At 44.9% G+C, this 14,505-nt stretch overlaps 1 protein-coding gene across 2 annotated transcripts in view; it reads right to left on the reverse strand.

Annotated features, from left to right (window-relative positions):
* bcl11aa (BCL11 transcription factor A a) overlaps positions 1 to 14,115 on the reverse strand; it is a gene marked incomplete at both ends in the record, with an annotated part of 47,485 nt that extends 33,370 nt beyond the window's left edge. Inside the window, 2 exons of one of the 2 annotated variants that reach the window (XM_083988805.1) lie at positions 9,634 to 10,095; positions 14,061 to 14,115. In XM_083988805.1, the coding sequence (XP_083844931.1) occupies positions 9,634 to 10,095; positions 14,061 to 14,115 (517 nt within the window). Of the gene's footprint in view, positions 1 to 9,633; positions 10,099 to 14,060 lie in introns of both variants that reach the window. The other variant, XM_083988804.1, reaches the window with a different exon arrangement.
* Between the last annotated feature and the right edge of the window lie 390 nt (positions 14,116 to 14,505).

A 14,505-nucleotide genomic window follows, 5' to 3' on the forward strand; every position in this document is an offset into this window, starting at 1 on the left:
GTGTGTGTCTTTGGGGGGCAGAGAGGGAGGGTGAAGAGATGAGAAAAAAGAAAAAAGCAACAAAGGGAAGTGAAGAAGAAAACATGAAGATTGGTGCCTGTGCACCAGTTGTTCTTGTTTGTTATTGCTGCTTTGTTCTCACTTTCTTAATTGTCCAGCCTCATTATTAGATGGAAAATTAATTTCTTTTATTGACTCTCTTCTTGTTCTTCTGACTCTCTCTCTCTCAAAAAGTGTCAGAAGCCTCTTTCAGCACAAAGGAAGGTGTGTGTGAGTGTTTATGCACAGGTGCCTATTTTTCCTTGTGTGCTTGCAACAACTGTAACGTGACAGATACACACACACACACATATACACAGAGATAGAGAGAGAGAGAGCGGCGCTTTTCTGCTGAGGACAGAACAATGGAATTCATTTTGTCTCTCTCTTTTTTTTAGGGAGTTTTCATCCATGTTTACAGACAAACTCACTTAGGAAGACGAATCACTGTCTTCAAAATGGCAGCCTTAGATGGAGTTAGGGAGGGATGAGGAGAGGGAAAAGAGAGGTATCTGACATCTGTTTGTTCAAGGAGAAAGAGAAAAGACGAGGAGGGGTTGGTGGGTATGTGGGGGTGGGGGGTGGGGGGGGGGCAGTAAAAATGAATAGGCTGACAGAGAGAGAGAGAGAGAGAGATGGGCATTGAGAAATCATTTTACCATGTCAAAACCGACACGTACAGGAGAGAGCCAGATGGTTTGCATTTGGTATATTCTGTGCGTGTGTGTGTGTGTTGTGTGTTTGTGAGAGACAAGCAGTGTAATGAGGGAACAGACAAGACATCATGTAAATTAAATATGTCCAATCTCTGGCTCAGCTCTCAGTCTTCACACAATTAAAAAAATGCAACTTTCATTTATATTAGTCTAAAAAACACACACGCATGCACGCACGCACACACAAATATATCGCTCACCCTAGGCACAAATGAGAAAACACACACACACACACACACACACACACACAAACAAGCATGAAAACACACACACACACACACACACACACACACCCCTTGACATGCCGGCTCTGACAAGCGTAGCTGATGTGCGCCGCGAATGCACATGGTAATAGGCCAATCAAAAATGCAAAACAATTGGCAATTACTGTGAGGGCCTAATGGTCATTAGAATTTACAACTAGGTAATGAACTAAAGTCTGCCCACTGCATGCATATTCATAAAGCTGTTTGAGCTTTGAAGATTAAAGTAGCGCTTAAAATTCAAATGAGACTCCGCAAATTATCGGGAAAAGTCAGTCACTGCTGCTGGTCGGGGGGGGGGGGGGGGGTTCTTCTACATGTTGTGTGTGTGTTTATGAATATGCCTTTTTTATTTTTTTTGAGAATTATGAAATAGCGTATTCCTCGACATCTGACAAAAGCCAGTAGTTGAGAGATATTTTTATTTTAGCCGAAAATATATTTGTTTAAAAATATAGTTTCATTTAGGAAGCGTCTCTAGGTGGAGACACCACAGTGCATGATGGGATGTGAAAACACGTTCATGATGGTGCTAGTAATAATATAAAATGTGATGGGGTGTTGCAGTCAGAGCAGAGGAGCGCAACTTTTTTTGGCTTGTGACACAAAAATGAGCAGTTTACCTCCGTCACCACTTTGACAGGTTGTAGTAGTGATGAACAAAGAGTGGCTGTGTCCCTGGTTTTATCTGAACCACACACCACAAACAGCTGAATTAGAGGAAGAAAGAAACATGGCTTCTCTTCTTTTCTCTTAATTATTATTATGTGACTTCATGGATTTGTCAGCCTTGTTCTAGTGTCATTTACTGCAACCGTTAGTTGTGCCTGGACCCCAGGTTGGGAAGCACTGCTGACAACAACCAAGGAAGGAATAATATTATTAACGTGATGTTCAACACACACACACACACACACACACACAAGATTCAATTAAAAACGCTCCTCTAAGGCTGCCGTGCAGATATCTGAAATTTCACCTTTCATCAGTGAAGAGAATTATCCATGATTCAGATTTTGCGTTATAGAGACACTCCACTCGGCTGCTAAAATAGTTTTGTTTGATCTCATTATTTCCTTTCTCAGCCCAATGTGTCAAACTGTGTGTTCTGTCCAAGCAGGAGTGTGAGGCCCAGAGACGGCAAAGTCACTGACATTGAGATAAAACCGTAAATACTCACATTTGAGAAGTTGCAAATGTGAATATGAAATCTTTGTCCATTAATGTTGTGTAAATGGTTATTGACTGCCATCTGTAGATCTGTTCTGGAGCATTTCATCCTTCGCTTTTCAGTCAGAAAACTAGTTGTATTTCTTTTTTAATGCAGATCCATGACTACAGTGGTTAGAGGTGTTTAGTGTTGGTGTCAGTCTGAAGGTAGAGAAGCTCCCTTTAAAGAACCAACTGTTAAATACCATCCACGTCCACCGTCGTCTTCTCTTGTGCATTTGCAGTGAGTTGCATGTTGGAAAAAATTTTTTTGAGTGAGTTGCCTGAGATTACATATGTTATCCTGCTTTGAAAATGAATTCTACTTTATTTGGCAGCAGACGTGCTTTTAATTTGCTGAGGAGAAAGACTTAAAGTGGGAGTGAGGAGGAAACAGACTCACTCTCACAATGCCAGAACGAAAGATTTAGACCCACTGGTAGTCGTCGAGTTGTGCATACACTGTTCCTGCTCTACTTATCAACACATACAGTCACAGCACGGTGGCGTGTGTGTGAGTGAGTGAGTGTGTGTGTGTGCGTTGCTCTGCTGCAGTTGTAGTAGTAGTAGTGCAGCCAAATGGGAAACATGAAACCAGAGCGAGGAGCCAGGCCCTTCCACACACACCGGCCACACACACACACACACACACTGCCAGCTCAGAGCCTGGCACACTTCACCAAGGGGATGTCCTGCACACACACTGCCAGACACACACACACGCTCACTCACGCTATGAACACACACATACATGTCAGGATGCTGGATGTGTGGTGGCAGGTACATACAAAGAGAAGGACTGAATGAACACATATCTGGTGTGTGTGTGTGTGTGTTTGTGTGTAGAGCCACTCTGTAATCCAATGGCCTATATAAATAAGCTTTGTAGTGTATAAACAGTTTTATGAACAGGCCTTCAACTGCCTTCAACATAATAAGAGAGTTGAGTTACATGTGTGCACCCCCTGAGCACACCAAGAGCAGTGTGTGTGTGTGTGTGTGTGTGTTTGTGTGTGAGTGCACAGGAATAAACACTCACACACTGCGAGCAGCAAGTGAGCCAAAAACAGCAGCTTTCCCTCTCACCACCGAGGAGTAAATGTAGCGTGGATGTCGAATCACTCGCATAAACACAAAGAGCCAGATCAATAAACAATCCTCCATCAGCGAGCGTACAGTAGTCGTCTTGACGTCACACACGTCGCTGACATGCCGTCACCGCTGGAAATAGTGCAAACTGGGTCTTTTTAATGTCTTGTTGTTCTCTGCTGTTGTCATTGTTTGAGGACGGGTTTTTTTTTTTTGGGGCCGAACCACGTTGATCTGGGAGATGTGTCTGCCTCTTTAGTCACCGTGGCCGCGGTGCGTCTACGCCGCACTGCCCAGGGACGAGCTGTCAGTCAGAGTGTGTGGGCAGTGTCACGTCTTTGATGTTGTTGTTGTCTGTTAACGGCGGTGAGGTGGCCGTGGTGATTGTTGCTCATGCCCTGCTCTTCGTCTATTTATTCCGAACCCACCAAACATGTAAAATGCATCACTTCCTGCACCGGACCGTTTCTCCCAGGATGCAGTAGAAGACATTTTACTCCATTTTGAATTATTTACTCGATGGTGAATCTCATTTGCACTGTAAAAAAAAAAAAGGCAACTAAAACGACTTGCTGTTAAAATGCTGTTGTCTAGATCAATGATTGTAGAGTTATTACAACCAATGATTGTTTTTTTGTCAGGTGATGGTAGTCGTAGCAACACTTAGCATAGTTCTTCCTTTAAATCACCCCTAACCTGTTTATGGCCATTACCATGACAATGAAGGTGTGGTACACCAACCATCATATTCTTGTTACCATGACAACGACTGTTCAATACACCTGCCACTGCTGGTACAGTGGAATGTGTCTTATCTGATGGTCCACCGTGGTGATAACTCTCACTTCCTAACAGAAAGGTCAAAGGTCACATGTGGAGCAACACTCCTGACCCCGCTCAGCAACCCCGAGGTTCATCTCACACACTCACTTCAAGAAGAAATTCACACCTTGTAACAGTTCACTTTTCTGAAAAATCATAGTTGCATTATGGGAAACGTAGGATCCAGTATTTCTGGAGCGCAGCCCCGTACTCTGAAGTAAAAGTCAGGATGCATCAGCTTCTGCTGCTCTGAATACCACAATTCCTGTTTTAATCCGTCTCTCAGTGCCCAGTTTCACCAAAGTGTGGTGTTGCATTTCTGAAGGACCTTTTAATAAAGGACCAGGACCAGACCAGACTCAGTTCAGCGCTGACATAATACTATCTACTGAATACTATCTTATGTAACAAAATACAAGTGCATGTCTGTGTGTGTGAGTATTATGTTTCCATCAACAGGTTCACTGGTTCTGGACTTTCCCAGCTCAGACAAGAGAAAAGCAAGAAAAAGTTATTGATATGCAACATAAAATGCTTCTTCTCCATCAGTTTTATTTGTGTCAGAGATTAAGTTTTTTTCTGCATCTGGATTGCAGATAATAATCAACAGTTTTGCCAATAAACAGTTTATGGAGGTTTGAGGTTTGAGGCTTTTTTTGTTTTTGGGTTGTTGGTTTTTTTGCGTCTTGCTCTTTATAGCAGATTATTAAACTGCTGCTGCTACTGGTGTTTTCTGTGCAAAGCATCATGTTTACATTCTGACGCTGCACTTGAGTCCACTAAATAAAATCTAATTCTGAAAAAGAAAGAAGAGACAGACAGGGAGAGAGAAGGAGTGACGGAGGAGGAGGGAGCACCAATAGATTTAGTAATGGCAGCCAGCGTGAGAAATCTCTTTGTAGGCTCATCGGGATGTGCTACAGCATGAAACACACACATACCAAACATACTGTAATTGACTCAGTATCAATTGGCTGTCCCAGATTTGCATTGACTGCGAATGTTGTGGGGAGACAGAGAGAGAGAGATAGAGAGACAGAGAGGGAGAGACAGACGCATGAGCCAAAAGAGAAAATGGAAAAAAAAAGAAGAGGGAGAGAATAGACACGAGATAGAGAGCGAGATCTGACACCGAGCCAGACAATGAATGGGTGTTAAAAATGCACTAATGTGTATTGAGGTGCATGGCATTAACCGGTGATGATAAGCTAATTGCTAATCACTGGATCATAGACTAACAATTCTCATGTTACAGGGCTTGAAGCCAGGATGACTCCTGAGTGGTCTGAGAGCCGGGCCGGGCCCAGCACACATTTGGGGGCAGAACGTGTGGCTGATGAAAAAAAAGAAATTGCATCAAGAAATTTCTGGATTTATCATCATGTACAAGTATCGATAATATCTCTGGTAATGAGCTAATATTGATAGGCTAATAGAGTTTATCGCAAATCAGTGGTCAGTAGGATGAATAATTGTTTGCACTGGCCACGTATCAATTCCGGCTCATTAACACACATATTATCGCAGATTTTCCATAGAGGACAGGATTAAATTCTCGATGCTAATTATGAGAAATTGACTGGCAAATAACTGGACAGAAGGAAATTGTATTTACTCCAGAAATAATCCACAAGAGAATTCATTCTACATTTCAATTTTCAAGCCAGAGAATTTTTGTAAATCACAACCACATTTGGTTTAAAGGGGGGGGGGGGCATGGCCATTCACACACTAAATTTCACACACACACACACACACACATGCAAGCCCCTCTCTTTTGAGACATACATTAGTGATGCTGTTTCTGAATGAGGGGCGCCTCGGGGATTATAATCAGAATTTTCATCTCAGTCAGGGATTAATAGAATAAATGGGCAAGAGAGAGAGAGTACTAACTGTGTGTGTGTGTGTGTGTGTGTGTGTGTGTGTGTGTGTGTGTGTGTGTGTGTGTGTGTGTGTGTGTGTGTGTGTGTGTGTGTGTGTGTGTGTGTGTGTGTGTGTGTGTGTGTGTGTGTGTGTGTGTGTGTGTGTGTGTGTGTGCGTGCGTGTGTGTGTGTGTGTGGGGCGTGGGTGGGCGGGTATGCTGCCTTTTTGCATGACTGATCGGCATTTTGCCTCTACGGTCCTCTCTCTCTCTCTCTCTCTCTGTCTCACACACACATACACACACACACTCACACACACAGGTAATGTCTGGCTCTCCTTGATCGGAGCTGTTTGATATGTAAATAGCAGCGTTCCGGCACAAGTCGGCTGCTTTGTGCTCTCCTCCGAGCCTCAGCAGCCACAGCAGCTCTCTACCACTCTGACCAGAAACGCTGATACACATTTCAACAACAAGCAGCCGTACGGGCAGACGCCTGCAGAAAAAAATAGAAAATAAAAAAATAATAATAAAAAGACAGGCTGCATTTGTAGAAATAAAGAAAAAGACGCCCTGACATCCTGGAACATGACATGAAAAATGAAAAATATTCCCTGGAAGTCCGATTGAATTATTATTATTATTTCTGGAATTATGTGAGTAAATCCCTCAAAATTACAGGAGGATAAATAGAAAATGATGCATTGGGATCATATTTTTACTTATGAAAATCACTATGGATTAAGCATGGACACTAACATAAAATAGTGAAGTCATATCTTATGTCTCTGAGGTTACAAAAATAAATCAGAGAGGATGTTTTTTTTTCTGTAGACTCACATGAGTCGTTGACGTCGTACTGGCTGAACTGACGCCTCACACTGTAAGGAGACACAACCGAAGCCAGCGTTTACAAATAAGAAACACACGCACTCTTCCCTCACCTCCTTTTTTTGTCATTAGGAATGCTTTTGGACAGCTTTAATCGCAGCTGAAATTCCAGCTATTTTTTTTTCTTCTCTTTTTTTTTTCCTCTGTCTTTCACATATTTACTTCACCGTGACAGTTTGGGGTCAATTAGGATGAAAGCTGGGGTCGGGGGAGGAAAATACTGGCTTTAATTATCAGCTATCAGGATGAATGTGCTGCGTAAAATTCAGCCAGTGAGGTGGTTGTTTGTGCTGGTTGTGTGTCCAGTGGCTGAGAGATCATCAATTAAAGAGGACAGGGTATAAATAAAACCGTGACTTCTTTATGCAGTTGGACAAAATCTTTTTCTTTTTTTTTTCCTTTTCAAATTTCCAAAACAGCGAACATTTAATAATGCTCAGTGTGTCTGCTGTTCAGCTTGACATCAACATCAGACAAGATGTGTAACGCTGCTGTCCTGTTTTCTCCTCCTGTCTGAGTGTACAGCTGTTCCTACCAAGACGTTCCCACACACAACGCTATTCAAGCAGCCAGACGCTGTATTATGATGTAAATCGCTCTAATAACCCAGTTTAGCTGGTGAGTGTCTGTGAGTGTGTGTGTGTGTGTGTGTGTGTGTGTGTGTGTGTGTGTGTGTGTGTGTGTGTACGAGTGGGTGTGTGTGTGTGTGTTGAAACATATAGTCCCTGCACAGACACAAGAAGGTTTGACAAAAAAAAAAAAAAAAAAAAAAAAAAAGATGCAGACGCACACTCTCATGTTGCATTAACTCCTTCCAGCTGACATACAGGAGGTGAGTCTGTCTCTTGTATCCTAGAGACAAAGGTCAAAGGTCAAAAACAACTTTAATTGCAGAGCAATTTTCCTCATCTTAACTTCCTGTGACAGTAAATTCTAACACTGAAATCTGTTACCAGAAACGGTCAGCAACGCCTTCAGCTTATTGCGCTTATTTCCTCACACACACACACATGTATACACACAGAGAAATGACAAAACGGAAAACAAACTACAACATTTAGGATTCCTGAGCTGCGTTCAACGGGCGAAGTGATAAATAGTGTATTTTGCTTGTGTGTTTCTGCTGCTCTATTTCATCTTCACCCCCTTCTTCCTCTGCCTCTCTCTCTCTCTCTCTCTCTCTCTCTCTCTCTCTCTCTCTCTCTCTCTCTCTCTCTCTCTCTCTGTAACAGCTAATTTAGTACAGGCAGCCCGCCACTAAAAACTACTGCTAATTAAAATTCACAAGGAAGAAAAAAGAATGGCACTGCAACAAATAATTAGTGGTGTTAAGACGCTTTAAATAAACGACTTTCCCTCTATGAGCAAAACTAAAACTGGCTTCTCCCTCTTGCCTCTCGCCTCTCATTTGATTCCTGCACTGGGAACGGAGACGGGGAAATAAAAACGGGAGGTGAAATGGTGTATTTTCCCTATGAAGTCTGGTATGAAGGTAAACTCAAGAGAGGGAAAAGAATGAAAGAGATGGGAGAGCTGGGCTGCATTTAGTCACTAAGATGTGGCAGTGGAAGGAGAGAAACCACACCGAGAGCAGGACACATCTGCTGGGGCCACATGAGAGAGACACACACACACACATTCTGCGCACCCAATCCCAGAAAGAGGCTGCAGTTACTCCCCAGACTGAAAGTCACACACAAATACACCAACACAACCAGTTCAACCAATGATCTCCCTTGGCACACACACCTTAAAAGTCCACTAATACACTGACCAGTGGTGCCACAAAGTCAAGGTCGCACAAGACTCTTTGCCTGTGGGATTCAGTCACACTGTGTGTAAGCAAAATGAGCAAACTGGGAGATCACACACACACACACACACACACACATGCAGACACACACACATTCCCTCACACAAAATATCTGCATTTAATTCAGTGGATCAGTGGAAGGACAGCTGGTCAGACTTGGGATGATAAGATCCGTTACACTGTCCTGCACTCTCTCATACACACACACTCACACACACACTCCACTTCCACACTAGTCGGTACAAACAAAAGACAACACAGAGAGAGAAGCCGTCCTAAATCAAACCAGTGTGCGTGCTTTTGTGTCATCAGTGAGAGAACAGAGGCGTATTCTCCTGGGTTTCCTCCCCACCTGTGACGTCTCTGTGTTGTTGTTTGTCTGACAACACCCACCCTAAACCCAGCCAATCACATCTCCTGCTGGAACCCACTGGCTTCAGTGCCCCCCTTCAAAAAAAACACTCCTCCAGCCCCCCATCAGGTTTGGAGGTATGTGGAGCTACGCTGGCTTTTTGTACCACGACACATACACAATGCACTGACGAAACAAAAACGAGACCTGACAGCACAGACACACACACACACACACACACCATTGTTCAGCCCTCTAGGATAATACTTTAAATATGCACAAGCAAAATCACAACGTGCTGATTTGTAACGTAGAAGCTGAAGCCTCCATAGCTTCTAGGTGGAGCAGTGAGGTTTCACAGTGTCCAACACAAACTATCAACTCTTCGTCTGTTGTGTTAGATTCTAATGTGAATTTACCCCACACTGATCTGACACACACACTAAAGCTGCTGTGTCTTTTGTTTTTGTTGAAAGCTCTGCAGCAGGAGCTGTGTTGTGTTGTGTTGTGTTGTGTTGTGTTGTGTTGTGTTGTGTTGTGTTGTGTTGTGTTGTGTTGTGTTGTGTTGTGTTTACCTGGGAGGGGCTCCTGTTTGGGGCAGATCCCGCGGGGTAAGGAGAGCCGGTCGTCGTCGTCGTCGGCCAGCGTGGCCTGGACGCCCACCTCCACGGGCCGGCGGCGGCGCAGGGAGCCCAAGGAGCCCATGGAGCCCAGGCCCAGGGCGGGGGCCGGGGCCGGCGTGAGGGCCAGGCCCGGGGAGGGGGAGGGGGGCTTGTCCAGCCCCCGGCCCACCGCCAGGCACGGCGGCCCGTGGCATCTCTTCCTCTTGTGCTCGATGAAGAGCAGGATGTCGGCCAGGGGGAAGGTGGCCTGGCACTGGCCGCAGGTCAGCAGGTCCTGCTCCAGAGGGGGGGGGGCCAGCCGGCTCACGGCCGAGCCCGCGTGCTGCCCGTTGAAGCTGCCACTCTCCTCCGAGTGCTCCGAGCAGCGCTCCGACAGCTCCTCCGACGAGACCACGGCCGTGGAGAGGGGCTCGGCTGCTGGCGAGGCAGAGGGGGGGAAGACGCAGAGAGGAAGAGAGAGAAGAAAAAGATGGGAGGGTGGGAGGAAAGAGGGAGAGTGAGCAGAACGGAGTAAATTAGAAGGTGACACTCAGCAGAAAAGCAATAACAAAGTGTTCATATTTCTCCTTTTTCTCTCTTGTAATTTAAACCGATTGATACAACTATTTGTGGGAATTGATGACAGAGGAGAGTCCACGGATTCTCTCTGCTCCTGTCACATCCAGGATCAGAGTTAAATAAAAGCCTGCCATGTGGTGCACACAATAAGGGGGGTAAGACAACGTGCCTTGTAATGATAGAAATGCATGTAATGCAGAAAAAATGATTAGAATGCAAGCTGATGTGGATCACACACCATAAGAACAAATGGGAGGAAATAATATCCTGAATAGCTGCAGATCTCAAATCAGATTTTTCAAAGATAACAATTTCACAGCCAATGACAGGGGAAAGTTAGAAAATGATGGTCCAGGAACTAAATACATGGAGCTTCACTTCTCTAACCTTGTTTGTACAGGGTTGGATCCTGTAATCAGCAGCAGGGGAAACTGTCACAAACATGTCCAACACACTGAGCTGCATGTGCCGGGGAGACGGAGGGGAGACGGAGGGGAGAGGCAGGCTGCACGGAAAGGAAAAACTCTTCCCTCCGTCTCTGTTACATGCGCCTGCCTTACAGTTCTTAGATACCAGCTGCTTGTACAACGGGAAATCACCCCCAAAATGAGCCGTTCAACCCGATTCCTCACCCCTCCGAGGCCGGATTAACTCCTCACTACTTTTTTAAGAAGCCTTTTGTGGAGCTCAGTGGAGGGAGATGAGTGTGAACAGAGTGGTCCGCCGAATTAGAGAAGTGAAACGGGAGAACATAATTCACTGTCCCTCTTTTAAAGAAAATCTTCCAGTCCAAGGTGAAGAGTCTGACTCTTTGCTAGCCGCCTAATGCATGTTGACCTTCTTTACTCAGCAGCCAATTTCACATTTTAATGAACTTAAAACCACTGAGAATCAAAAAATAGATTTTAATTTTCACTGTCTGGGTGATTGGTACAGATTTTGTCTGATAAAAGGGATAGGGTTCCTGTGCATGCATGAGTAACAAAGTGTGTATGGGAATGTACGAGTGTGTGTGTGTATGTGTGACAGGGAGAGGGGGGGGGAGGAGAGAGAAAGGCAGAGGGGGGGAGACAGGGTCTGAATTTGGACTACATCCCCTCAAGGAAATATCATTTGAACACCGCAATCCTGCGCAACATCTGTGCATGAACTGGGACATGGAGATAACATGATAAATTCCTGGCTTGCACCATCTCACACACACTCACTCACACACACACACACACACACACACACACACACACTATCACCCTCCCTCCCTCCTCTTCTCCTCTTTGATTTAACTTCAGGTCAGCACTATGCCACACATGGGGCAATACATTCACAATTAAAAAAACAACAACAAAAAGGAACAAATAAATTAATGAAAGCTGCATGAGCCCCTCACTTCTACAGTTCAACTCCAGAGTGGATATGCAGAGGTTTGAAAAACATTTTCTTAGATTTAGTGGAACATGAGGTGGGAGGATGAGAGACCCAAAATGGTTATCAAAAAAAAAGAAAGGAAGAAAGAAAGAAAGAAAGAAAGAAATATAGTGCAGCAAAGCTCTTCATGCACACAGATACATTTTTAAAATAAGAGCACATTAAATTCTGTCATTTGAGTGTATTTACAGAGCAGTGCAGAGAGGCGATATAAAAGATTCACATATTAAAGCAAGCACATGTCCACTAGGAGCAAAAGTATAAATGTGCTCTAAATTAAAACCTCTTTCAGCAAACTAAAGGCTCAAAGTTAAACTTTGTAATGAATCTATTAAACAAGCATAGCAGGGAAACGTAGCAGTTGGACTAAACTACTAACATAAAATAAATTCATATTTTTAAAAAATATAGAAAGTGCAGATGATATAATTTCATCTGAGGAGAAGGTGGAGAGCTGTTACATTTTACTGCTTTAATTCGTCCAGCTCATGTTGTTAGAAAGCAAACACTAATAATGGAAATAATATCTTAGAAATAAAGAGTTGTGAGAAAGGGAGAAAATGAAAGCACAGGTGTTTAAAAAAAAAAAAAAAAGAAGAAGAAATAATCCGGGTTGGATCTTTTCTTGAGCGCGACAGGCCGAAGTCTGAGCTGCACTGGAAACAAAATGTGAATCTATATGCAAAATGGAATGTGTGTGTGTGGTGTTGAGGGTTGACGGAGGGTTGACGGAGGGGTGAAAGGAGAGTCTGCTTTCTGCAGCATATTACTGACGAGCTGCATATGCTGATTGCAGCCTGGAAGTAGAATGTGATGAACAAAAAAAATGGGGGAGATAGAGGGAGAGAAAGTCGGTTTGTGGTGATAAAGAGGAACTGTAGATGCCCCCCCTCCCCACCCCCCCTCCCCTGCTCCCCCTCCCTTTCTCCGTGCCTTGCGTCTAGTATACTTTCCCTTTATTCTAAAGAGAACGCCAAATAGTAGCCGTGTGTAGGAAGGGGTTGCGGTGAAACTGATCAGGTTCAAGTTCAGCGCTGGGTTTTCTGATCGCGCTCTGCCTCCTAGCGACGGCCAATGGCCATGGTGACTGGCGCTGTCACCCAGCCGCTCTCTCTCTCACACACACTCACACACACACACACACACTCTCCCTCTCTCTCTCTCCAAATCAAACACAGGCGACAGCTATCGTCAACATATCGACACATAGTGAGGCAACGGAGCGTAAACATGCCTGAATATCTTCCTGTTTTGTCTGTTTTGGAGACACTTGGAGAGCCGCTCCAACACTGGAGGTGGCGCACAGTATGGCACATGGTGTGGCACTAACGCTACTTTGGCACTCGCCCCGCAGTTTCCCCAACACACTCATCTGCTTCTCGACCTATGCGTCTCAATAAAACCAGTTAACTTTTTCAAAAACTCAAAACCTGAGAGTGATCAATGTGCGTAAAGACGGAGTCTTAACTCCACATTGGTGGAATCTGCTCTCCCTTCCTCACACACCGCTGCAGCCCACAGACTAATACCTGATATTCTGTTCTACCTTAAATGTTCATGAAGCCAAAGGAATTAAAATTATATAGGTTTTTTCTGTTTAAATTGTGCTGCAGAGGAGAAAGCACGAGACTCGGTGCGCTGCTTGTCCTGTTGCTGTTTCTTGTCTCTAACTCTGAGCTGCACAGACTCTGCTGGCTGTTTCAGGAAGAAAGCATCTTATCGAAAATAATCACCAACAAACTACCTTTACATAAGAGGCATTAGGATTTTTGGGAAAAAGTGTGTAAAATAAATCGATTTGTGTTGTCTGTGCCGCTGAGCTGCTGATAGAGGGAGGCAGTTGTAAACACTCGGGCACGAGATTTTTCCCCCTCGATCCAAACATCCACCTCCAAGTTTTTTTTCTGAAAATAATCCAAAAATAGAACGAGAGAGCAGATGAGACCTGCCTGAAGAACTATCACACAGCGATATTCCGGGTGGTGATTTCTCCACGAAACCTCCGCGGAGAATACGCGCTCTGCTACCGGGAGCCCTGCGCGCTTCCCACTGACCGGAGCGACCGGGGGGGCAGCGGAGCCACAGAGTGCAGTAACAGCCTGTGAATGCACATTCTGGCCGTGAATCAGAGAGGCAGTGGCCGGTGTACACCGACACACAAAACTTTTTCTCTCTCTTTCGGGCTTTTCGGGGGGGTATCCGAGCGGCTTTTACGCACGAGGGTGTCGCACTTTCTCTTCAGCTATTAAGTCCAGTTGACCGCGGGTCCGAGCGGTGCGTCCGGTGTCCACAAGCTCCTGTTTCGCTGCTTTTTCTCTCTCCCCCCGGTTTGCTGAATGAATTGAAAAGGAGCCAGAAATGACATTTTCTTTTCTTTCTTTTTCATCTCTACTTACGCGAAAAATCCCGTTTGCTTAAGTGCTGGGGTTTGCCTTGCTTGCGGCGAGACATGGTGGCTGGCGGCGGCGGCGCTCAGCGCGGATCACATCGGGGAGAGCCGGGGTTAGAGAGGAGACTCCGGTGGGGCAAAAAATATCTTCATCCAACGCCTTTGACATCCACAAGGAAAAAAAATAAAATAAATTAGAAATAATACAAAGATGGCGCGGAGGCGAAGATGGATCGCGGGATCGCCGTCATGGCTTTTTTGAGAAAGGAGAGCTGAGAAAAAAGAGAGAGAGAGTGAGAGAGAGGTGGATGGAGAGAGAGAGAGAAGGGGAGAGAGATGGAAAAAATGGCAAAAGCCCCCCCCCCTCCCCCCCACCACCCCTCCCCTCAACCCCCCCACCCCCCCTCTGAGCTGTGCAAGTTCAAGTGCACGGACGTGACGTTCCGGGCGAA

Source organism: Trachurus trachurus (genome assembly GCF_905171665.1).
Source record: "Trachurus trachurus genome assembly, chromosome: 15".
In the NCBI taxonomy this organism is placed as follows: domain Eukaryota; kingdom Metazoa; phylum Chordata; class Actinopteri; order Carangiformes; family Carangidae; genus Trachurus; species Trachurus trachurus.